Here is a 27,069-nt window from a genome sequence, read left to right on the forward strand (position 1 = left end):
GAGTTGGGATAGAGAGAACATCTCGGGCAATGGGAACAAGGTCAACAAAAGCACAGGTATACATTGTTTTTACAGGGCAGAGTAGTCTGATTTGGCTTGGAATGAAGCAATACACAGCTGAAAATGTGGGGTGACACTAGCTGGTAAAGCAAAGGTGTTTCATAACCAGATTTATGCATAAGAAAAATTACTTAAGCAGTAATAATAAAGGACGGATTAGAGAGGGCAGTGTTAAGAAGCTCTTGCAGTAGTCTAAGTGGGCGGTAATGAGAGCTTCTAAGAGGGTGGTGGCAGTGGGAAAAGAAAGTAGGAAACATTCAAGAGATGTTCCACAGGCTTAATAAGTCAGTGGATTTGAGATAAAAGAAAGGGGAAGAAGTTAAAGATATGCCTTGGGTTTTGAACCTGGAAGATTGGTTGAAAGATGCTGGAACTCACTGATGCAAACAGTAAAAGAGACACAGGTTAGAACTGGGAATAGATAAGCTTGATTTTGGACATGTTGAGTTTGAGGTATGGGAAGAAAGGAGGATACACAGAGATGCCCCATAGGCAGTTAGGGAAATATTGTCTGGAGATTTAAGATAGAGGTCAGGACTAGAAGAAGAAAATGAAGAAGAAAGAAGGCCCTCAAAACAAAGCACCTAAAAATAGCTACTTAAAGAAATTAGGAGGATCACAAGAGACAGGTAAAAAAGAAGAATTAGAGAGAGAGAGAGAGTGTGTGTGTGAAAACACCTCAGAATGTGGCATCTCTAAAGGAGGGGAGGGATGAGAAAGTTTCTAGAAGGAGAGAATAGTCAGCAACAGCAACAGAATGTGGACTAAAGGCAATTGGATTAGAGTACTAGGAAATCTTCAGTGATTTTTCAATTGAGTAGAGGAGGTAGAATCCTGATTGCAAGGACTTGAGGACAGAGTGGATACTAAAAGTACAGACACATTAGGATATAGACCTTTTTCAGGAACCTTCTCCAAAAAGGAAAATGAGTGAATGAGCACTCATTAAATGCTTACTCTATGCGTAAGGAGGCAGCTAGGTGTCTCAGTGGATAGAATACTGGGCTGGGAATCAGAAAGTCTTGGGTTCAAATGTGGCCTTGGACACTTGCTAATTGCATGACTTTGGGGAAGTCACTTAACTTTTGCTTGTCTTAACTCACTGGAGAAGGAAATGGCAAACCACTCTTACCAAGAACATCCCATCAACAGTATGATCCACAGGGTCATGAAAAGCAAAACATGAGTAAACAACTGAACAGCAATAACTAGAGATAGAACTTCAAAAACAAAAGCAGTCCCTGTGTTCAAGGTATTTACAGAGGAAGAAGAGAGATAAGACTAAAAGATGGCCTGAAAGAGTTGAGCAAAGATTTTTTTTTTCTTTTTGTCCCAGGGAGACAGAGCCGTATGTATTTGTGTATACATTTTAGGAAGATGAGTATGAGCTAGTGAAGGATTCAAGATATATTTGTGGGGAAGAGGAGAAGGGAGAAGTCGGACAATAATTGTTAAAGCAAGGCCCAGGAAGATGAGGTAGATGGAAATAAAACTAATGGTAGAGGTAAAGGCCGTAGAGAAAAATACAAATGAACACCTCTTTTTCTTCAGTGACCAATAGGAAAGAGCAGAGAGTGAGAAATGGAATCGTGGTTTTGATTATTTGTAAGTTGGCAGGCACAATGGATAGAAAGGCTGTCTAATCTAACAACTTTTTGTCAACAGTTTATTGCAAAGGAGCTAAAAGACAATATAATATACTGCCTATTTCCATGCCAGGTACTATCCAAACACTTAAATGGGGGCAGTTTGTAATTCTTTTAGGGTCTTGAGAAATATGTACTTATAGAACTACATACTTAACTTACTAGAATATAATATTTACAAAGTTATAGCTTTCCAGTTACGCAGGAAAGATCTTTAGTTATCCTTTATCCTAGTATAATGTAATGCAATTTGGTGTCCCATGGTTTTTGGTGGGCTCTGAGCATTCAGGACAAATCCACAATGGAAAAATCATTGACTATCTTTGAAGTATTTATTTGAAAGTATTATTTATTTAAGAATCCCAATCCCTTTTTTTTAACTACCAGAAACCTTCAAGTCATTTCATTGTTCTGGCTTTTTGTCCAGTGTATTGATGGCCACAAAAGATGGCAACGCCACCCTAAAAATTCTAAGGTAGAGAAGAATGTTAAAGAATGCTAAAAACATATCCTGATTTGTTTTAATTTTCAATTCAATTCAGCAAACACTGATAAAGAATCTGCTATGAAAGGCAATATAATAGTAAATCAAATTTGTCTGCTCAAGTGTAAGCTCCCTGCTTACACTTCAGCAATCAGGGCAATCAGTCAATTAACAAAAATTTATTTCTTAAGTGCTCTCTTAGTGCTAGGCACTATAATGCCAGGGATGTAAAACGAATCAAGAAGGAGCTCACATTCTAATGAGAGAAACAACATGCAACAACTATGTACATAAAATATATGCAAAGAATATTTGGGATGGGGCAGCTAGGTGGCCCAGTGGACAGAAATCCAGACCTAGATTTGGGATTATCTGGTTCAAATCTGGCCTCAGGTACTTCCTAGCCATGTGACCCTAAACAAGTCCCATAACCCCAGTTGCCTAGCCCTCACTGCTCTTCTGCCTTGGAATCAATACTATCAATTCCGAGACAAAAAGTAAGGGTAAAAAAAAAAGTACATGGATGGTCATCTGAAAAGGGAAGGCAGCTGGGGGACTAGTAAAGCCCTTCGTAATAAATTGGCCTTGAACTGAGTCTTAAAGAAAGCCAGGATGAAGGAGAATATTCCAGTTATGGAGGACAGCTCAGACAAAGGGATGGAGATGGAAGACAGTTTGTTGTGTTTAAGGAAGTCTAAGTCAATCAGTGTAGGTGGATGATAGAATTCATGGAGGAAAGTAAAATAGAAGACTGGGAAGGTACAGAGTGTCCAGGTTATAAAGGGCTTCAAATGCTATAGTTTTTATTTTATCCTCTACATAATGGGGAAACAGTAAGTTAATGAAGAGAGGGGTGACTTGGTCAAATCTAGACTTTAGAAGAATAACTTTTGGCAGCCAAATGGAGAATGGATTGAAGTGGAAATGAACTTGAAGCAGGGGGACCAGTTAAAAGAGTATTGCAATAGCTCTGGTGAAAAGTGGTAAAGAGTGAGGAGATATATGTTGGGGATGTTGTGAAGGAAAAAAATTATTAGATTTGGCAATGAATTTGATATGGAGTGCGAGGAAGGATGACATTAAGATTGTGAGTCTGGATGACTAGGAGAAAGGTGGCACCCTCGATATTCTTATCAGATTTCAGAGGAAGGAGATATTTCTGGCTAGAAAGACCAATAAAAGCTTCAGGAATTAGATAATACCTGCTCCCTTAACTGAGAAGAATGAGAATTTTTGTATGTATTCAGTACAATCTAGGCATCAGGAACAGAGTGAGCAATTATAAAGTCTAGAAATGTTGGAAGAATGATTTAAAAAAATACAATTCAGCTAAAGCATGGTATGAAATGAGCTGGTAAGGCAGATAGCCTGAGATCGAATGAGGTAGGAGTGAAGATAGTTTAAGTATAGTCCATAGGAATCCTATTCCTCCTGGTGGGGGTAAGCGAACTTCATTTGCATTAAAGTACAATCACAACTTGGAGAAGTAACTTATTTGAGATTTCAGAAATCAACACAAAAAAATGAGAACATGACAGGGTCGTGAAACCACAGACTCTCAGCATCGTGAGGGACCTCAAGGGCCACATTTCCATTTCCCTAAAAAAGAACCCCCTCTATGTGATAACCTCACAGACTGATCATCTGTCTCTACTGGAAGGCTTCTGTTCTCTGTATTTTGTCTAGATCGAGACAAGTTGAACTGAACACTTTGTCTCAAGCAAACATTGGAGAAGGCGAGGAATGGAAGTTATTTCTAAACCAAAGTGATCTCCAATCTGAAACAAACCTAGGAGACTTAGACTCCATTTTTTCAAAGATAATTTGTACTTTCAGTAGTCAGAGACAATTTCTAGGCTGGAAGAGCCCTCATAGGACAGCTGCACCTGAATAGATATACTTTTAACAACATTCCTAATAAATGGTTGGCCATCCAGCCTCTACTTGAAAACATTCAGTGACAGTGAACTTACTACCTGATATAGTAGCACATTCTACTTTTAGATGACTAAATGGTATAGTGGATAGGACACCAGCGCTGGAGTCAGGAAGACTGATTTTCCCTGAGTTCAAATCTAGCCTCAGACTTTTGCTATCGCTGTGATTCTGGGTAAATCACTTAACTGGTTGCCTCAGATTCCTCATCTGGAAAATGAGCTAGAGAAGTAAATGGTAGAGAAGTAAATAAAAAAAGATACTGATTACTCCAGGGACTTCACCAAGAAAACTCCAAATGGAGGCACAAAGCACTGGACACAACTGAAAAATGACCGAATAACAAAATTTTTGGAAGTTGTCCCTTATCAAATGGAAATAAACCTCTCTACAAATTCCCCCATTGTTCCTAGTTCTTCATCTTCTGGCTTAGCCAGAATAAATCTAATCTGTCATAATAGTAATTATCAGTATTTTGGAGAAGGAAAGATGAGTTTTAAATGAGGATCCAGGGCCAGTTACCTTTGGAAGCACCAAAATCCAAATGGCTGTCATGAAATAAGATCCCAGATGCAGGGGTTTGAGGGGAATTCAGTGCAAAACTAGGAAGCAATTTACAGGGAATGTCAGAAAACTGATGGTTTGTCTGACTCAACTAGTTTCCCCCGAATTTCATCTGTTTATGGTAATGGTATGCATTCCTTTGCACTATCAGGTCAATGTAGTCATCTTTGGTTTGGACTATTGCTCTAACTTAAATTGCTATTCAATTTTCCCTTTTATCTAATCTCCTTTTTTTAAAAAACAAGGTATATTCTTCCATAGCCATGTTCCGGGCATGAGTCCAATCCACCAAGTCTTAGTGATACCAATAAGAACAAAATTACTTTGTTGCATTTGGATATCTTATCTTGCTATTACCACATTTTCTGCATTTTTGTGTATATATCTGAGGTCACGAGTTTTAGTACTGCTCTTCCTGAATATTACCTCCTTTGAAATCAGGACTTTCCACTGACATTTTCCCTCTATGCTCTACCTATTTGCTCTCAAGAGCATCTATTTTGGCAGAGATGCGTAGATAGTTTTAACGACACCCCCATCCCCAGTTTTGAGCCTGAAGTCTTGTTGATCATAATCATGTCTCCAGGAAAATGTATTTTTACCAACCCTTGTTAGATTCACTTTATTTCTAGCCAAGACCTCATCATTCCCATGACGTTTTCAAACATCTTTTCAGCCTGTGACAAGAGTTTGAGAGTGAAAATGTATCCTTTTCAATTGAATCCCCTACCTTAAACCACAAGCTGTGATTAAAAAACAGAAACAAAGCGACACATAGGCCCCCCAAGTCTTCAGTTTCTTGACCAGTGTTTCATAGTAACTAGAAATGCTTTCTCTGTAATTCTGACACTATTATTTGTTCCCCCATGAATCAAAAGTGGTCATTGGTCATGAAGTTTGACAAGTGTCTGGACTCATGCCTGAATATGTGTTTCAGGAAGACAGAATATTTCCTTGTTCTTCATGTCAGTTTGACAGATGGCAACTTGAAGCAGGAACTCATCCACCACCATTGTGGAATAAGGGAAAGAGTTGATTGGATTGAATATCAGGAGACCAGAGTATGAATTCTGGCCCCACTTTCATGGCCCTAAGCAAATCACCTCACCCTGAGGTTCTCAGTTGCCTCATCTATAAGATGGGGAGGTTGGAGTAGATGACCTCTCAGGTCCCTTCCAGTGACTATTTGATCATTTGAATATCAATTGGCCTCCCTGGGTAGCTTTGGGGATTCTCATTATTATTCTTTGAGGCTTAAGACCTTGCCAAGAAGGATCTCAGAAAGCCCAGCTCAGTCCTTCTCAGTCCTTCACGGGAAGGGGAAGAGAAGAAAACAAGCATTTCTTAAGCATTTGCTGTGTGCACTGTGCTAAGTGCTTTTCAAATATCATCTCATTTGATCCTCAAAAGATAGGTGCCATTATTATCTCTATTTTAAAACTGAGTGAACTTAGGCAGACAAAAGTTAAGTGACTTGCCAAGGTCACACAGTTAGTAAATGTCAGAGTCCAGATTTGAATTCAGATCTTCCAAACTTCCAAACTGTACCACCTAGCTGCCCAAGCAGCTCTTCTTTGAGAAAGCTTCAGAATTATTTCCTAGCATCAAACATTAGATCTGGAGTCGGGAAGGTCTGAGTTCCAATCTTGCCTCAGACCCATAGTTGCTGTGCGACCTTAGACAAGTCACTTAACCTCTGCCTCAGTTTCCTCAGCTACAAAGTGAGGCCAGTTACACTTACCTCCCAGGATTGTTGTGAGAATCAAATAAAATTAGCAGAGTGGCTAACACATAGTAGATACTTTATAAATGATTATTTCCTTCCACCAGAAGTTAAAAAGTCCTTTTCTCCCTTTTATGTATCATATTCTTCTACCTTTCAAACTCCTGACTCAGGTTAGGATTTCCTCTCTGCCTTTTTTATTTGTTTTTCCTCTTTGTTTCTACTTTGAAATATATTCCTTTCTTTCAAGGAAATCTTCCTTTTTTGTAACAAGCTAACAGGTAGAGTCCTACTTTCTCTACAAGTATTTCTCTAGAAATACCAGCCTGCATTTTTTTTATACACATATAGCTGTTACTTGGCACTAGCAGGTACATAAACATACCATATTCTTTTCAGGTTGCTAGGAAATTTCTCTTGCCTCCCATTCTAGCTTGAACTAAAATCCTCATTTCTCTTTCTCTTGTCGCTAGCTCCTCTAACTAATTCTCATGACTGACTTCCTTTGGTAAATGTATTGACTTTTAAGACCTGGTCTGAACCTGACATGGAGTCTTTTCCAAAAATGAACCTGATGTTCTAATGGCACTAGGATCTCCTTGTCCTCTTGTGAGTCCTATAGATAAGTCTTTTTTGACCTGGAGGAAGGTCCTGAGGTTATCTTAGGCCATATTTATCTTTTCCTACTCCTCATGTCTAACTTGGACATGACTAAAAGTGTCCCCTGTGGATGAGTTGGTATTTAGGTGGCCATAGCCTTCTTGAAGGCAGTTATTAACATGGTATAGTTATATTATTGTTTCAGTCCCTCAACACCACCACCTCAGTTCTATAAATGTTAAAATGGAATTCATGATGAATAATAAGGAAATAGGTTTTGAGTGATTATATATGTATATATAAAACCCAGTGAAATTGCTTGTCAACTTCGGGAAGGAGGAAGGAAGAGGGGATGGAGACAACATGAATCATGTAACCATAGAAAAAATGTTTAAATAAAATTTAAAATTTAAAATAAAATAAAAGATAAAATGGAATTCATGGCTCAGAACTAACCGGTGATTGCTTCAATTGAACTATAAGAATTTGTGAGTTCTTAGTCTTTGAGATTATGGTTGAAGTTTAGGAAAATTGATTAGACGAGATTATAAGAAACCAATAGAAGATACAGTGGCTGGAACTTAGCTTTAAAAACCTTTACCACCCCCAGTGTTTCAATAGAGATTGTGTCAGTTCAGCTTTGAGAAAGCTCTGTGGTCGAAGAGAAGCAATTCTAGTATTTACCAGAACCAGGATGCTTGCCTATAGCACTTATTAAAGGATTTCCAATTCAGAGCTAGAAGAGCACTTAGAGGTCCTCTGTTCCAACCACTTCATTTTACAGATGAAGAAACTAAGGCCTGGAAAACTTAAGTAACTTGCCCGAGTTTATCCAGGCAATATTGCAGAATTGGGAGCCGAACCAAGATCCTCTGAGTCCAAATCCATCATTATTTCTACTGAACCACAAGCTTTGGTTAAAACAGGCACTGGGCACGAGGACTGCCAATTCAGACTTGGCCACTGACCCAGTTTACGATAGCATCTCGTCTTTCATTGTCTCTAAATTGTTAAGTGAGAAAAATAGATGTTGGTGAAGAACTTTCATTTCCTCTCAGTGAAAGATGTTTGAGGGCAAAACATAATTGTGTTAGACTTTTGGTACAAATGTTAAATTCTGTCCTTTGTTCCCTTCAACAGTCTAGCAGGAGGTAGCTGCATTCTAGACTGTGCACCAGGCACATATTTCAATTCCGAGTTGATCAAATGTGAGAAGTGCCATTCTACCTGTCAAACATGTGTAGGTAAGTTAATTATCTGCAAACAGACTTTTATTTCATTGCAATCAACAGTAATAAACTGAATTAGCAGCAGGTAAATAGGCTTGCTATTCTGAAATTAAAAAAAAAAAAGGTAGTGGTTCGTGAACTTCAACTTTTATTGTAGCTTTAAGACACAAAGGTACACTTTGAGCTACCCTGCCTAGTCTTCCAAGCATTATAAACTAAACCAGGCAGTGTCTGTTTTCCATCTGTGAAATGAATGCTAACTGCTAATGGGACTATCTTCCCAACTTGATGCTGAATGCAGTTAATAACTAAATAGCTTTGATTTCAAAATGTCTATTTTAAAGAGTGAGAGGGCTTAAAGGCATTTGGGGGTTATGAAAGTGAATGGGATGGCTTTTTGAAACCTAGCCTCCATTTTCTTTATATGTTTTCCCTTTGAACATCTTGTTCCAATAGAAATTGTTCTATAAATGTTTTTATGTGAAAATTATTAACTTTCAAAAAAATAGAGTAGCACATTTATGATAGCACATTATCTGGTAGATTCGGTTTTGTGTAAAATAGCTGGCAAACTTCCATCCTTTTTCTACAGTCCTATTCCAATGCCTCAAAATTCTACTTAGCTAAGTTCAAAGAAATTCATGCTGACCACCAGGTAATAGCTTTTCTTTGGCCACAACTCCTGAAAATTCTTAAAGACGGTGTAGAGGAGCTATAATCTGCATCCATAAAAGAATACCAGCACTGATAAAATCATAGTCTTTTGAAGTATTGAAGATGGTAATATCTTATCAGGTTTCCATCCATACAGTTGTGTGTGTAGAATTGTATAAACATAAAATTATATTCTGGATTGAAATATATTTCAGGTCAAATTGAATTCTCTAGGCTTCTCCATCCCCTCCTCTTATCTCAGTGTCACTATTGTTTACATAACAAATTATCTTATTCCTATTTCTCTGAGTCCTCATTATGTTGAACTTTCAATGAAGTAGGAGCTTTAGAATTATAATTCAACAAAACAATCATTCACATCATGCTTTTCTTCTGAAAAGTCCAGGAAAGTTGATGTGTTTTCTTTTATTTGAGAATTTTGGATTTATTTTATTTGGCTTCTTTTATCGGTTTAATTTATTTGACATTTGTACATCGTCTGAACTAAATAGGGCAGCTTATAGATTTAGATACTGTCTGCATTTTCAAATGTGGAAACCAAGTAGAGAAGAGAATTAACTTGTAAAAATTTACAGAAGTAAATAGAAAGAGAGCCAGGAGTTGAACCAAAGTCACTCTCCCAAATAAGCCATCTTTTTCTATATTGGTCCCTTTAATCAAAAAGTGCCTGATAACTTATATAGCAACTATTATATTAATAAGCTGGGAAGTGATGGATGCTACCTTGACTGACTGGGATGGCAGTTGGAGAGACTCAGAATGTTCCCAGGTGCCAGGAGCCAGAGGCAAACGTTGGTTGACCCCACGGTATAAATACCCCTGACAGCCACTTTGAGGGAAGTCTCTCTCTGGAGGTCTCTGGACAGGAGTTTCTGGACTAGGAAGTCTCTAGACTGAGTAGGTGGTTGAAGGGTGGCAGGGAGGTCTATGAAGAAGAGGGTAGGAATAAATCTGAAGCTATTTCCTGATAGACTGTGAGAGCTAATGAATCACCAACACTGGTAGTGAGAAAGCTGAGAGAATAAGATCATCAATACATCTGCATTAATAGCCTTCCCTATTCTCTGGCTTGGCTGTGGCCAGGTCCGGCCAGAGATAGAGGGAGTGAGTAAATCTCCAGCTTCCACCAGATTAATAGCCTCCAGTCCTGATTGTCAACTAGTTTATAGATAATAGATCAATAGGGTCTCCAATCCCCAATCCTTGACCTTGTTATCCTTTCCCTGTTCAGAGATAGAGTGTTCAACAAGTACCTTCCTGAGTGGTCTGTCTATCATGGCCCTTGGGAAGGGAGTCAAACACAGTCAGATCCTAAACGTTATCCAAGGCAGACCATTAACCCAATACTAATCTATCCAACCCCAGGTTAGACCTGGAAAGGTTACCCATCTATCTAACTTCTCAAGGGTCCTTACTGGGCAACTGTTAGAGAGAAAAGGATAACTTACAGCAGCAATCAAGAGTGTTCAGAGTAGATGTTCCTCCCATCAACTGCAACTGAGAAGAGTACAGATAGATACATCAACATTATTGTACATCTATACATCTCCCTTGGACCCTTTATAGACATAACACAACTTACAGTGTCAAGCATGTAGAACCTATTAAAAGAAAAACTATTCTAGAATTTTAAAGAAAATATTAATGTATCTACATATAAAGCTGCTATACCTTAAATTTTTTTTTTCATTCATAATCTTCAAATAGTAGCATGGCTTAGTGGATAGAGAGCCAGCCCTGAAACCACAAAGACCTGGATTCTAGTCCTCTCTCTGATATATGCCAACTGTGTGATTCTGGGCATATCACTTTACCTTTAGTGCTCTAGGCAATGCCCTAAGACTTTAGGGTAAGAGGTGACAATCTGCCTCGATAGAGGGAGTGTCCTCATTTGGAAGTTCCCTCCCTGTGCCAGTGAAATCACACATCTGGTCCTTACCCTCTAACTCCTCAAAATCTCTTTCTGCTTTTTCCAGTAACATGGCAGCCAAGTATCATTTCTCCTGTTATTCTCTACACAAGAGTCCTTAGTGGGCTCAGTTTCCTTTATAGTGTAGAATGCCCTTTGCCTAGAATTCAAGACTCCATAATTTAGTCCTTTCCTATCTTTCTAGCTAAACTGGGCTATTTGCCATTTCCTAAGCACATCTCAACTTTTCCCAGTTTTGTTCACATTATTCTCTCTGCTTGAAATGTTCTTCCCTTTGGCTCTGCCTGTCCAATTTCTCTCATCCCTCAAGACCCAAATCAAATGCCATCTCTTCCCTGAAGCCTTCCTGCAATCTTGATTTCCAACCCTATAGCACTTTGCAATTATTTTACCTCAATTCACTTTCCCAAATATACCATGTCTTACAATTATTGGTGTACCAGTCTGATTGCTTCCCCTGCTCTGTGAGAGCAAGGAGCATGGTTTGTTAGCTCTTACATTCCTCAAAATGCCTACCAGTGTCCTGCATAAGCTGAAATAGCTGCTTAAGAAATATTAGCTGAATGAATGAATGTCAAGGAGTTCTTCCTTTAATAGTCTAGTATGAGGTAACCTTTTCTTCTTGAAATATGATGGCATATATATATATATATATATATATATATATATAAAATGAAGATTCTGATTTTCAACCCAGTCATCAAACATAGACATTGAATTCATTTATCCTATCCAATCCTAAAAGAGGATTTCATATTCTACTCTCTTTCAGTTACTATTTTCCTGTGGCCAATTACTCTTTGTTTATGCCTTGTTGAATAAGAAGAATCTATTAAGACCTGTAAGCTGCAGTTGAGAATGCTGATTTCAGGGGAAGGGAATTTTTAACCACCTGTACTCTTCCTTTCACTGTCTTTTTTGATTTACCACTTTGAGTTTTTTTGGAAATTCAGGTTCCAAAATTGCCATCAGTGGAATTGCATGCTAACTTTAATCCTGCTGCCTAAAAAGTCTTTTTATCACCGATAATGTTTTGAGTGTGGCAGGGTGCTCTTCTCATTTCACCTCTGCACGTAGCTCCTCTTTTATCCTTTCTCCAGTCATGCAGTCGTTTCAACATCTCACTGCATTGCTCCTGATCACTCCTCATTATCTGTTGTCACACCCAATATAGCAGCATCTGTAAGCTTGAAAACTGTGCTCTCATTGCCTTTGCTCTTTTTTTTTTTAATCCAGTGACATGGTTGAAGGGTTGCTCTAACTGAAATCTAGGGACTGTCTCCAGTTAATGTCTTTCCAACCTGAAATATTCTCCTCCTGGCAACTCTTCCTTTCTTGTTCTTTAGCCAGTTCACTGTCTGTTGTCATTAATCTCTTGGATAGTATTTGGAGGTCAAATGCTGTCTTAATGTCAGATTTTGAGATCCTTCCACAGCTCTTGTTTGTCCATTACTCTGAATCTGTGAGGCATGGCCTTCCAGAACATCTGAGTCTGCAGTTATTCAATTGAACACCTGTGCCCAAGTCTAATGGTCCATGCAAGTTTTAAAATCCCTTTGTGCTTACTCTTAGGGGAGTCTTAGATGGTAATGATATTGTCACTATATTTCAGTCCCTTGACTAGACATCCTAGAGACATTTCTGTTATGGTGAGCCCAGGGGAAATGCCCAGAGAGATTGAAGAATATAACTGTGGGCCCTTGAGTATAGTTGTTTGATGGAAAAAACAAATCACGTTTTCTTTCAATACTTGTAAGAAGCTACTGCTGTAAGTCTAAGAATAATAATTTTTAAAAATCCTATCTAGAGCCTAATTTTCACAGTTTTATCCACATGTGATCTAAATAGCAACAAACAGAGATTAAAAATTGATTGGCTACCTGAGGGGTTAATTACTTGCCATTTTTGCCAATCTGAAATGAATTAATAGTCACCAAATTCACTCAGTGTTATTTTGAGCCAAATATTACTTCAATGTCAGAAAGCCATTTCTAAAGCTTTTTTGGTCTTTTCTTTATTTTTTAAGTCAAACCTACAATTTCCTTGACATAAGGAACTCTCAAGAAGGAATCTCCTTCTACTAGACTATATAGATCAGCAATGGTTCTGCAACCTATAGTCTTAGAGAGTGGCCTGGGGCACTGGGGAGTTAGATGTCACATAGCCAGTGTATATCAGAGACTTAAACCAAGGTATTTCTGCTTCTGAGGCCACATCTCTATCCAGTACACTATACTGACTCTCATGCCCCCAAATAGTTTGGATAATCTGGAAGCTTTCCTAGCCATGCCAAAGAATGAGTCATCTCATGTGGTAAACATAAAAGGATGCTTTGGGAAAAGAGTAATGATTATCCTGTTGGTGTGACTGCATGCTAGATTACATTACTATTACTAGAATGTAAAAGGTTGGTTGAGGTCCTAGTAAAAGGAAATTTTCCCATTACACCCTTCTTATCAATCCTGACCACCTCCCTGTTTGCCAGATGCAAATCCTAGACACCATTAAATTCCATCAGTTTTCTTGAATTCATTCCACATTCCTTTGGGTTCGACTTTCAAAATTTCAAAGAAATAAGATTATTCGCATTTAATTTTCATGCGTACCCTTAAGGGAATGGACTGATATGATGATAATAAAATCTCTAAGCAATTCATGTTCACTAGCTTAAATCCCATTTATCATATGTGGTTCATTTCCTGGGTGGGACTAACTCTAAATTATTCATTCATCTTCTTGGTAAGCATACAAGAAAGCTGACTTAGGCTCCCTTACGAAAATTCCTCTCTTATTTAAATTCCAGTCAATATATAGTTCATGATGTTCCCTTTCTCATCTTTTTATTTATTCTCCACTGTTCACATATACATTTATAAACTGTTCCTTCCTTGGGTCATTGGTAACGTTTCTTAATCATCGTGGCTCTTTCTCTGTATTCTAAGTTGGAGTATTTTTGCCAACTAGTCTAAGAAGCCCTCTTTGTCCTAGCACCTAGAAATAGCAGAATAGCATTGTCTAGTATGTAGGACCCTGAGACACATGACCTTGGATTTCTAACAAATTTTACCACAATCATAAAACTAAACATAATGTCACAGAATTGCCAGTGATCTCAAAAGATGATCCACAACAGATCTTTTCCTCTAGGCAAGTCAATAACCTAAATCAGGTTTTCTCATTTACAAAGATCTTCAGGCAGGCAATTCCCATACTCTACTTGCCCATTGTTTCATCATTCAGAGAGTACCACAAAGATTCCTTGTATAAAACCAAAATTTGGCGACCATTTAATTGGGCTTCTTCTTGCTTTGAGTCTCTTGGGAGATAGTGAACAATTCACTAGCATCCTTCTTGTGTCCTTCGTGTACTTAAGGAGCAAGACACCCTTTAGTCTTCTCTAAATCTTCTGTTAACATTTCCTCAGGGAATCAATTTTCCATTCAGTCATTTTGACTGTCCTTCCTGGAATTTCTCCATTTAAAAATGTCCTTTCTTTTTCTTTTTTAAGACTGGGTCTCTTCATCTCACAGTGCAGTGGCTACTCTTTGGCCAGTTCCTCCTATTATTGGCACAGGAGTTTTGACCTGCTCCATTTCTGACCTGGGTCAGCAAGCTCCTCCTTATAAACCACCTGGTGCCTCCTACCTGCCTACTCCAACAGACTCAGCACACTGATACTATGCTTAGTGTGGACACTTGATTAGCATATCCCTGTGCAGCTCAGAACACCCAAGCTCAAGAGATCTGCCAGCATCAGCCTTCCAAGTAACTGGATTCACAAAAATGTCCGCCATCCTCAGTTCCAAATCTATTTTTGATGTATGAGAACAAATCACCGTCCAGTATTATAGAAATGGTTTAATCATTGATGCTTAGTGAATATAGCTATATTTCTTCTTCGCTCTTATTTTTACACTCCACTGCCTTTTTTGTTCTACATTCCTCATTTGTAGAGATTCTGATCACAGAATCTCAGCATGGTAAAGGATTTTAGAAGCCATCTAGTCCATCTTGTGCCTAAGCAGAAATCTTATTTATATTCCAATGATTATCCAACTTCTACATGAAGACATCTAGGAAAGAGAAAACTTCTACCACTACCTTCTGAGGCAGCCTGTTCTACTTTGGAATAATTCCTATTGTTAGGAATTTTTTCCTTATCTCAAGCTTCTATCTCCCTCTTTTCAACATTTACCTATTGCTCTTAGTTCTGCCTTCTGGAACCAAAAAGGACCACCTGTTCACTCTTCCACAAGACAGTTCTTCATATATTTCAAGACAATCAATATGCTTTACTTGAGTTTTTTTTTGCTTCACCCCAAATGTTTCTACTTTCTTCAACTGATTTATATACAGTGTACTTTTAAGCCCTTTTATTATTCTAGTTGCCCCAAATACTCCCAAGTTTATCGCTGTCCTCTTTAATACCCTAACGGGTAGAGAACAATAAAACTATCACCTTCCTAGTATTGGTCATTGTATCTTTCTTAATGCAGCCTGAGATAGAATTAGCTTTTTTGGCTTCTGTATCACACTGTTGACTCATATGTAGCATACAGCCTAGTGAAATCCCCAGCTCTTTTCTAGATGAACTACTAACAACATTTTATCTGGATTCATGTGATTGATTTTTTTAAACACAAATATAAGATTTTTTTTTGTCATCTTATTTGATTCAGTCCAGTATTCTAGCTTATTGAGATTTTCCAAGTTCTGTGCCATCTAAAAACGTGGTAAGTATATGATCTTTTTTCTTCAAGTCATTTTTTAAAAGTAAGTAACATCATAAGTCCATACATATCTCCTTGGGATATTCCAGCAGAGATCTACTTCCCAGTTGACTACTCTTTGAATCCAGCCATTTGACCAGTTTGTAATCTAACTAACTGGCCCTTATTTCCCCATCTTGTCTTCTAGAATTAATATGAATGACTCTCAAATGCTTTGCTAAATTCTATGTTATTAGAGGTAGAAGTAGTATGTACCTAAACTTTAAGTAAATTTTGTTTATAATATTTCACTGACCCATCAGTTTAGTAATCCTGTCAAGAAAGGAAATGAGGTTAGTCTAACATGACTTGTTCATGATGAAGCCATCCAAAATCTTGGTAATCACTGCTTCCTTTTTTAGTCTTTCACTGATCCTCTCCTTAATAATATATTCTAAAATTTTTGTCAGGAATCAAGGTCAGTCTCACTGGGCTACTGTGAGGAAATCATGGATAACATATTAAGAAAGGACACAAACACTCAAAAGATTACAAGCCAGACAGTTTATTACTCATAGGCAATGAGATGTGTGCCTCAGTCAAGAGCACAGAGCTCTGAGTCTCTGAGCTTATATATGAATTTTGTAGCTGGCCAGATTCACAGGGACCAAGTGAGAGGGAAACCTTTGGGGCAGTCAATCAGTGGGTGGCCCACACCACAAACCTTCCCTACATATCAAGAACAAGGGCATTGTGATCAGGAAAGTTTACTGATTTTGCATGCATGGATTAGATGAAGTTTGCTAAATTATGACCAGGATTGTCTTGTATTACTTGCCTAAATGAATGCTGGCTGCATCAATTATTGGATAGAATTTGGTAACAGGAACTTCCTGATACATAGACAAGTAAAGTCAATGATCAAAAATGGAGTTACTTTTGTCAGCAAGAGCAGAGCAATAGTCCGATCCTTATAACTATGATTTGTGGACCTCTTCTGTTCTTCATGATCTATCAGAAATCACTCATCATTCATAAACACCAATTTTATAACTCATATACAATAAGTCACAAAGCTCAACAATAACATTTGCCAGATTTTTCCATGTCCCTTGGACATAGTTTGTCAGGACCTGGTTGTTTGAACAGCTTAAGAGTAATCAGATACTCCCTTACTTTATGACAATCTTGGGCCATTATCGGCCATATTTGTTCTATCCTTTCTAGTTCTAGATCATTTACCTCAGCAAAGAAAACAGAAGAAACTAAGTATGAAATGGTTTGGCCTTTTCTCACAGTTATCCATTATCATGATTTGTTATCATCCTATCCAACCCAAAAAGTGGTTACACTTTTTTTGGTCATACTCTTTTCCAGCAATTTAGCTTTTTAAGAGATTTTGTTGATGACCTTAGCTTTCCTCTGCTTTATCACCTCTGAAATTATTTTATAGGATGCCTCTCTTTTAGATCCCTCCTCCTTTATCTGTTCTTGCTTTAATTCTCTATAGGGTTTTTTTTTAATCGAAGTAGATCAATGAATTCCCTGAATATCTACATTGATCTCTTTAGACTATTTCCCTTTTTTTCCTCATCAAAATTGTTCATCCTATGTCTTCAGAATTTCATTCTTGAGAGCTGCCTACTCATTCTATAGAACTTTAGACCCTGCTATCCTACCCATTTTTTCTCTGGAACATTTGAAATCTATTCTCCTGATCTTTAAATACATGTCTGACTGTGCTCAGCTTTCCTTTCTCTACCAATAAATTGTGAGGTGAAAGGATCATTTCTATCTGAGATTCCCAGCATTTTAACCACAGAAACCAGGTCCTCCTTGTTAATCAAATTTGGGCTAAGAATAGGCCTTTCTCTCATTGGTTCCTCCAATTTAAAGGATAAGATTATCATTAACATTTGTTGAATTGAATCAGTAAGTATAAAAATAAACAGCTAATCTTCTCATAGAAAAGAGAGATAATTATTCAGAGATGATTCACATAATTTAGGTCCTTCATTATTATGATATCTATCATGTGACTTTCTGTACCAATATTTTAATGTTTCTTGAATTCCTCAACTATTTTCTACTTAACTCTGTGTTTCACTTTAATGACAATATTGCTTCTCTTTCAGCCTCCATTGAGACATAGATTCAAAGCCTTCATGCTGATTTTCCTATTTTACATACTTTCTGGCTTATCAATATTATTCTTAAACTTTGGCCCCCAGAAATGAACACAATACTCCAGATTAATTCTGATGAGACCTTCTTTATTCCTAGAAGCTCTTAATTCAGCCCAAGATCACATTAACTTTTTTTGGCTTTACTATAACATACTTCTATCTCATTGAGTTAACTATGCACTAAAAACCTGAAATCTTTTTCAGAAAAACCATTTTCTCACCACATCTTACTATCTTCTACTTGTGTGACTGACTTTTTGTGCCTAAGAATACTTTACATTTATCTTCATTCAGTTTCATCTTATTAGTTTTAATCCCATTCTTTACTCCTTTGAGATTCTATTGCATACTGACTTTGTCATCCATTGTGTTAGCTAACTTCAGATTTCTGTCATCTGCATTACATTGTCTAAGTCATTGAGAGAAATGTTAAATATTAAACAACACAGAGCTAAAGATAAGTATAAGTACTTCTGCTTCTGCCATGATGACATTCATCTCGCCCTTCACCCTCTCTTAAGAAAGTGACAAAGTATCACTCTAAGCTTAGATGGCATTTATCTAACAATTGCAGAAAGAGAATCTACTAAAAGCAAGATCCTTAATCCCTTGTTTTTTCTTTTTAACAGTTCTCATATCCTAATATTTTGCAAGAATTACTTTTCATTTTGTCAAATGCATATTGGAGATAGTTTGTATTCAACAAGTACTTCCACTTCCTATATGAATAATAAATTTAAAAATTATTTTGCAACATCAGTATTCCTTCACATACTTACAAATGCTATTTTCTTAAAAGTTTGGAACCCTAATCTTAAATAATCAATACAAACTAAATGCTTCCCTCCTTATTCTCTGTGTATATCTCATCTTCCTTTTTGAATAAAAATGATTCTGAATTAGGAAAAGAGGCCTCAAACAAAGGACCAGAGATAGCTGTGTTAAAATGTAAATATCTGACTTTAACTAATTTTAGGGCACAGTAGAAATATATGGATGCTACCTTTTTAAAATAACATTTTCTTTTCCCCTGATTACATGTACGAACACCTTTTAACATTCATTTTTAAAATTTTGAATTCTCTCTGTCTTTCCCTTTCTTCCCTCCCCCCTCCTTGATATGATAAGCAATATGATACAAATATGTAAAACATATTTCCTTATTAGTCATTTTGTGGAATAAAACTCAAAAAAGATAAAAGAAGTGAAAGATAGTAATCTTCAGTCTTCATGTAGACTCTATCAGTTCTTTCAATAGAAGCAGATACCATTTTTCATCATGAGTCCTTCGGGATTGTCCAGATCATTGTATTGATGAGAATATATCTGTCATTCACAGTTGTTCATTATATAATATTGCTGTTATTGTGTACAATATTCTCCCAGTTCTGCTCACTTCACCCTACATCAGTTCATGTAAGTTTTTCCAGATTTTTCTGAAACCTGACTGCTTGTCATTTCTTAAAAAAAATAATATTCCATTACAATCATATACCACAGCTTGTTAACCATTCACTAATTGATGGGCATTCCCTCAATTTCCAATCTTTGCTGTGGCAAAAAGAACTGCTACATGTATTTTTTTTACAAATGGATCTTTTTCCCTTTGGATGCTACCTTTAAAATGCAGGTACATTTTTTTAAGTACAAATGAGAATATTGTGAATAATATATCCCAAGAAGGAAATAAAACCCAGTTCTCCTGACTCCTAACCCAATACATTCAGCCAGGTTGTTAAAATCCATCATCCAGATCCAGAGCAAGCCCTTCCAAAGCAGAGCAAGCCCTAATTTCATGAATCAGGACAAGCAACAAAAAGGGAAGGTGGGAAGGGCAACTTTCTTTTGGATCCACTTTAGGCCCAAGTTAACTTTCCTACATATTCTCTTCTCCTGGGAAGTTTAAGTGGCTTAATAGGGGAAAGCTTAAAGGAGAGAAAAATCCTAGAGATGGAGGACTAACTCCATCTCTCACTTTGCCACAACATTTGTGTCTCCAACCTATACCACCCCTCTTCTGGGGCAGATTATATAGAAAGAGAGAAGGACTTCTAGCCTTTGGGAAACATTTCAGATGAACATGGGGTGGCCTATCATACTTTCATCTGAGACTTCACAAACAACTCCTGGGTTCTGGGTCTCAGAAAAGTATGAGAAGCCAAGGAGGGTAAAACTGTTGGGAACTGAAAAGGCTTCTGGGATCTAGGAGGAAGAAGAAGAATTAAGAAGACCCTCAGCTCCACCAGTGAAACAAGCTCTTTTCCCCTGCCTTTCCACAGAATGGGGAGGAGAAACCCTTTCCAGCCCAATACTGGGTCTTGTTGGTGGAATTTTAATGAATATCTATAGATGTTCACTGGTCACCCAGTGATAGTGCTCCCATCCTACTCCCATTATCACTAGCTTCTGCCTGGCCATAACTTTACCACTAAACCACCAAACATACTCCAGGCTTTTTCCCTTAGAGGAGTATAAAAATTGTCCGTTAGATTTGACACCCTAGAACAGTAATGGCAAACCTTTTAGAGGCCATGCGCCATGCCCCACCTCCCCCAGAGACCCTGTGCCATGCCCTGCTTCTCCTTTACCTCCACACAGGAGAGGGAGAAAACTTTCCCATTGGGCTGCTGGGTGGAGGGGTGGGTGAAGTGAAAAAATGTCCTCAGTGCAGATGAAGAGGGGGAGAAGAGTGGCCCAAGAACTCTGCTCCCCTCCAGCTCTGCCACCTGTGAGCTGTCCACCTTACCCGCTATGAGCTTCCATTGGGCTGCTGGGCAGAGGGGCGGGTGAAGTGAAAAAATGTTGTCAGGCACAGTGGAGAGGGGGAAGGGAGCAGCTCTGCCCAAGTTCCTCTACCTTTCTAGTAATGAACTCTGGGGAGGGAGGGGGAGCAGCACATGCCTAGAGAGAGCATTCTATGTGCCATCTTTGGCACTCATGCCATACATTCACCAACACAGCCCTAGAACAAAGCTATTTCCTTATCTGAAGTTAAAGTTCTGTAAAAACCTGACCTATCCCCTATGGAAGCAGTACTCCAATTCTTTGCCAAGAGGGTAAAATGAATTTTACTCAGGATGCTTCACCTAAAAAATGTCTAGTACTTCCCAAATCTCTTCTATAGTAAATTTTACTTGTAGTTAATCTGCCTTTGTGTGATTGATGTACTTCAATATTCAAGGTGAAGGAAAAATGGTTTTGAAGAAAGACCAGAAACAGTAAGAGAAGTCTGGGACCCAAAGGTCTAACTATAGAAAGAAGAACACTGCTCCCTTTATATTCTGCCAGCCAGGGTTTCAAGTTGCCTTCATTGAGGAGACAATATGGGATAGCACATTCCATTCATTATATTTGTATTCAGCACCCTTTCTTATTCATCTTCCTTATGGGTACTTCATTTGCCTCACCCTGTTTAAAGTTATAACTCTTTTTGCTTTTTTCCTCTGCATTGTCTTTTTTCACTTTGAATCCATTAAATTCATCATAAAGGAGAAGGATCTTGGGAGAACAGAGAAAATGGCCACCGCAGGCAAGATTATTTTCCTTTCCTGTTGTCTGTAACCACTCAGATTATTTAGCAGGAAAGAAGTGATCAGAGGCTAAGTAGGAATGAAGTCACATTCAGATGACTATGGTACAGATTGTTGTAACATTATGACAATTCTTATTTACATAGAGCTTTGATGTTTACAACCTCTTTTGTCATAACCCACATATCTTCAGTAGCTCCCTACTGCCTCTTTGCTAAAATACAAAATATTCAACATGACATTTAAAGTTCTCTGCAATTTGGCTGCCACATACTTTTCTGGTCTTATTTTATAATACTGTCTCTCATGAGTTTTCCAACCAAACCATTTTACTAGCTATTTTCCTTAAACAGAATTAAGTGTGACCTTGGATAATCACTTAACCTTTCCAGGTCTCAGTTTCTTTGTGTGTAAAATAAGGTGATTGGACCAGATGCCCTCTAAGGTCCCTTCCAGCTCTTAAAAATTTTCTGATTATGAGATATATATCCTGGTGCAATAATGACAAAAGTGGGAACTAGTTTGTCTTTCTCCTTAATGTTGTCTGGAAGAATGTCCTTAATGGGATGGCTACTTAATGTATCCTTCATACCTTTGAATAGGCATGAGTCAAATATTATCTGCTTTTGAAATTGGACTTCAAGGGAGTAAACCAAATTTCTTTTTTTCTTTAAAATCCAGCAGATACTAGTTGTCTAGAAACACCTGGAGTCATTTCTCCCCACTGTTTAAAACTTGAGAAATTAGCCAGGTGCCATCTTAATGCCCTTCTCTAAAGCATCAGATGTTGCCAACTACTGGGAGATGAGTTGCTACTTCCAAACCCAACTGCCTAACACAGGGTGGTAAATCCCTTTCTGACTCTGCCTAATCGCTGACTTCTTCATGCTTTTCTGCCTTCTACTTGGGGTTCCTGGCATCATCGCACTCTTCTAGGACTTTTAAATAATTTGTCCACCCCTCACTATTATACATCATGGTCATAAAGGACAAAGCCAAGGCATATGTCTCTACCCACACATTTACAAAGTTGCTCCCTTGTTAGCCCATATTGTCAAACCACAAGACCTAACAAAGCATGTCCAGAAAGTGTGGAATTAAGGCTAACAGAGGTCAGCTAGAATATTCCAAGATAAGTTCAAAAGCAGCATGGCATCATACAAAGAGCGCAGAACCTGGAAAAAGGAAACCTAGGTTCAAGTCCCAAGATCTAGCACCTCCTGCTTGTAGGATTTTAGGCAAGTTATTTAAATCCCCATGAGCCTTAATTATCCATCTGTAAAATGGGAATAATATTTACATTACCCATCTCACAAATGTTAAAGGCCAGGAGCTCTATAGACTTTGACATTCAATAAATCTGTGTACTATTATCAGGATTATTATATTTTGACTTTGCTTCTGTTTCTCCCAGATATGTCATGTATTAATATACTAGATTTGTGAACTACTTAAATATTACCACTTAAGGAATGAGGCCTAGAGCTGCCTGCCTAACTTGCTTTTCTTACCCAAGGGTCACTGAATTGGGCTGAGAGCCACTGTTACCTCTCTGCCCCACTTTGAACAATGTGGCATTGATACCACACAGTAATTATCATTTGTGGTTTTTGAAATTGGCTTCTTTTCCTGTATTTTCCAGGGCCAGGCAAAGAAGAATGTGTCTATTGTGTCAACAATTTTAAAATCCATGAGAAGAAATGTGTCCCGGGCTGCAACGAGGGATTTTATTTTGCCAAGGTGCCAGGTTTCCTGCAGAAAGTGTGTACAAGGTACATAATCCCTTCTTGGAAGTTCTTGAGACTAAATAGGATTGTGGTTCATTACGTGTCAATGAAGCAACTTAAACGAAGCACCCAAAGCTATATATTTGATGTCTGTGTCCCCATGGGAGTGGAGCTTACGTTTAGGCTTTGTGTAAGCTTTTTGTGTCCATTATCTTAGTTTATCTTCATAATAACCTTTCAAGGCAAGGATTATCCTCTTTTTATAGTTGAGGAAAGCAATATGGAACTGTAAGTGATTTGCTCAAGATCATAAATCTGGTTAGATACATCACAGGTATACAAGTATGACCTCTTCAAAACAATCCAGTTTATATTGTTACTATCAATGAAAATGGTCACAAAAGTGATAATGGATAGTTTTTATATAGCACTTTGTCCTTGCAAAGCTCTTTATGTGACTCTCACATTAGATCTTTTAAAATTATACACTTTGGAAGGGTATTATTAGATTCCATTTTACAGATGAGAAAACTAAGATTGAAAGAGGTTAAGTTACTTGCCCAGAGGTTTTACAGTTAATACTTGAGACAGAAACCAAACCTATAACTTCCTGACTCAGTTCATCCCTCAATCTGCTTTTTTGCACTGCCCTTTCAGCAGATGTATTTATCCTTACTTGTCCAATCTCAATGGGAGAGATGCTGCTGTATTCTTCAGTTCTGGGTCCCCAGATAGACTCCATGAGTAACCTGGTATGCCTGAGGCACAATTCAGGGAAAGAGACACAGTCTGAAGTAAAGATTCCTCAGAAGGATTGTTATGAGCAAAAGTGTTGAGCCCCAGGATCCGGCCAGATTCCAAGCAAGCAACCAACATAGTATAATCATATCCTTTCTTCCCCAGCTCCCCTTAGACCATCCCTAGGGTACAATTGGTTCTCTTCCCTGATTCCCTTGGAGCTATTCTTTGCTGCAGGTCATGGAAAAAAACTGCCTCACCATTCTGCAATTAGAACTTCTTTGCTGCCTAGACCATTGGTGTCAAACTCAAATAGAAACAAGGACTGCTAAACCACACAAGAATCCCTATGGGCCATGTATTTACTTAGAAAACTACATATTAATATTATCCGTGTTCTGTTGTATTTTATTTGTTTTGTTATATTTTTCCCAAATACATTTTTACCTGGTTCGGGCTGGGCTCTGGAATGTTGGGGACCATAAGGCCCTGGGCTCTGTGTTTGACACCTCTGACTCAGACCATGTCTCCCAACTTATTGGATGGCCCAACTTTGTTGATTGAACTGTCTTACTCTTCTGTATTTTAATCTCCTTGACCAAACGCAGTACCTAAATGTTTGCTAGTTGATTGAACAATGCTTCTGGACACTAATAGCTAGAATTATAAAAAGCACAGCTTCTTCCTAAACTTCAGAAAATGTATCTGAGGTTTTTTTTAAATTTATCTCTTCTAACAACATATCTTGTTGTGAATTAATACAGTTATTATATGCACCCTCTGTCGAACAGAACATTCGTTTAATTTCTTCAGTGGCCCTTTACCTCAGTTCAATCACAAATGCATTCCTTTGACTTTTATACACTTGAGTGCTATGGTAACCGAGAAATATTTTAGGCTGACTTGTTTTTCTAATAAATATCTGTAGAATAAGACAGACTTTCCCCCCTTCCTTTCCCAGTGGACTTGTATTTTTTCTCAAGCACAACTGGTTTCCTGTTTCTGGACAGGTACTTGCAAGGAAGAGAGTATTCTTTCCTTCATTAGTGCTGATTATGGCCTTGAAAAAAATCCAGCTTTTAACAAGCGCCATTCCATCATTTATCTTGATTATATCCATACAAGTTCTCCTTCTGGGCAACTTGATGTAGGGGGTTGTCCTTAGATAATTGCTTAAGTTTGTTTCACCTTTTTGCTTTTTTAAAAGTGAGTTAGTAAACTAGTGTGAGAATAATAAGTCATGTACATTTCTATGATCTTATGGCACCCAGTTTTGGTGGTGATTATTTTACAAATAGGCTGATGTGTGTTCCCTGCATCTTTAGTTAGCTTGCAGGATTAATTTGCTCAGCTTCAACTTTCCTTGACGGCTCTTCATCTGGCCCCTGAACTCTTCTCTGAAGAAAATTCTTCACTTTTAACCAGCCAGATGGTTCTTGTATAATTAAACTAAATATCTCTAACCCAGGGAAATCTTGGAATTGAATGATAATAATCTCTGCCATTAATAATACATCCTCAGTCCCAGAAGATGAAAGCTAGTCTTGCTGTTTCTATAAGTTTGGGGACTTAATGTGAACATTGTACCAGAAGCAGTGAAAAGTGCTACCAATTTTGGAGTCCTGGAACCTAGATTCAAGTCCTGTCTCTGTTATTTCTATCTTTGCCCAATTCCCAGAGTTTTCTTAGTCCAATCTAGGACCTGACATTGGTAATCTCTTAAAATGTAACAAATTGAGGCAGCTAGGAAGCACAGTGGATAGAGTCCCAGGCCTCGAGTCAAGAAGACCTGAGTTCAAATCTAGCCTCCGATACTTCCTACCTGTGTTACCCTGGGAAAATCACTTAAAAAATCATTTAACTCCAATTGCCTCACTCTTGCTGCTCTTCTGTCTTAGAACTTATAATAAGACAAAAAATAAAGTTTTTTTAAGTCTTTAATTATCTTTGTGGGGGAAACAGAATGAGAAAAGAGGTAGAGAGAGAAGAGATGGTACTATACCTTAGTGCAGGAGAGTAATAGTCAGAGCTCTACTTTGAGTGTAATCAATACCTTACCATTTTCCTGTTTCCTTGACTTGTCTGTATTAACATGGAACCTCAGTACTGGATTATACTATGATTATACTGTAGGTTATGCTTCAACAAAAGCAACCAAGAGCATTCAGTAGCATCTTAGAGACTTGGGGAATGTTTGAGAGAATTTCTCAAGTAAGTTTGGGACTTTGTCTCCTCTGACAGGTGTGAAGAAAACTGTTTACATTGTGAAGGCTCCAGCAAGAATTGTGTCAAGTGTAAAGCAGGTTTCATGCTGCTTGGAAATACATGTGTAGCAAATGACACCTGCAGCAATGGTCAGTAAACCTAATATATAACTGAAGAGAATTACATCTTTTACTACAGACTCGCCAGAGTTACAGAATAAGAGAGACAGGCATACCCCACATGAGTTGTATCCTTAAGGCTGCATATTATTAAGTTTTGAGTAAGACTCCAATCTATGATATATCATTTCTTTAAAGGAAAAGAAAAGAGAAATTCCCCTCTTCTTTCATATTTTCTTAATATTGAATTGACTTTCTTAGAAATTTTTCAGTTTTTTCCTCATGCTGGAATATAAAAAAGTAGAGTGGCTTGCCCAGGGCAAAACAGCTAGTTAGTAGCAGAACTGAGATGAGAATGTATGTCTTCTGAGTCCTCGTTCAGTTGTCATTCCGCCACTCCCCTGTATCAAACCATTTGAAGACAATCTTGTTTTCTGCAGTATCATCTTCTCTTGGGATCTTACGCACTGATCAGAGTCACTGGCTTGGCAACTGAGGCCCAATATACTATTAGTGTTTTCACTGAATGTTGGTTTATTTTTAAAATTTAAAATTTTGCACTGTTTCTCCATTCCAGAAATATGATTGCCAGTTCAGGCATAATTAGAATCTAAGCAACCCTTGTATTGCCATTGAAGTAGGAAACCACGAGCTTGAACACCATAGCTAACTATTCCAGCCACCCTCACCCCGTCCACTAGATGAGCTAACCAAGGCCCAGGAAGGTAAAGTGACTTACCTGAGACCATTAAGATAGTAAGTTGGCAGAGCCATATCCAAACTCAGTATTCTTTCCACTATATGGTCCTGCCTCTCTTTTTGACAAAAGTTGGCTTAGGAGGAAGGGGAGAGAAGGTCTCACAGGGAGGGAGGCAGGGGTATGAGTAGGGCAGCACCTCTTAATTTATTTAGTTTACAATTAGCAAAAGGATTAAGAAATTTTTTAACTGGATTTCCAGAATCTGAGCTTATCTTTAAAGAATAGAAAGATCCCTTTTTAAATTATCGT

At 38.0% G+C, this 27,069-nt stretch overlaps 1 protein-coding gene across 3 annotated transcripts in view; it reads left to right on the forward strand.

Moving 5' to 3' along the window:
- PCSK6 (proprotein convertase subtilisin/kexin type 6) overlaps positions 1-27,069 on the forward strand; it is a 266,121-nt gene that overhangs the window by 237,185 nt on the left and 1,867 nt on the right. For all 3 annotated transcript variants that reach the window (XM_044665405.1, XM_044665406.1, XM_044665407.1), the window contains 3 exons: positions 8,153-8,256; positions 22,914-23,043; positions 25,978-26,090. In XM_044665405.1, the coding sequence (XP_044521340.1) occupies positions 8,153-8,256; positions 22,914-23,043; positions 25,978-26,090 (347 nt within the window). The remainder of the gene's footprint in view (positions 1-8,152; positions 8,257-22,913; positions 23,044-25,977; positions 26,091-27,069) is intronic.

This window comes from Gracilinanus agilis, chromosome 2 (assembly GCF_016433145.1).
Source record: "Gracilinanus agilis isolate LMUSP501 chromosome 2, AgileGrace, whole genome shotgun sequence".
NCBI lineage: Eukaryota > Metazoa > Chordata > Mammalia > Didelphimorphia > Didelphidae > Gracilinanus > Gracilinanus agilis.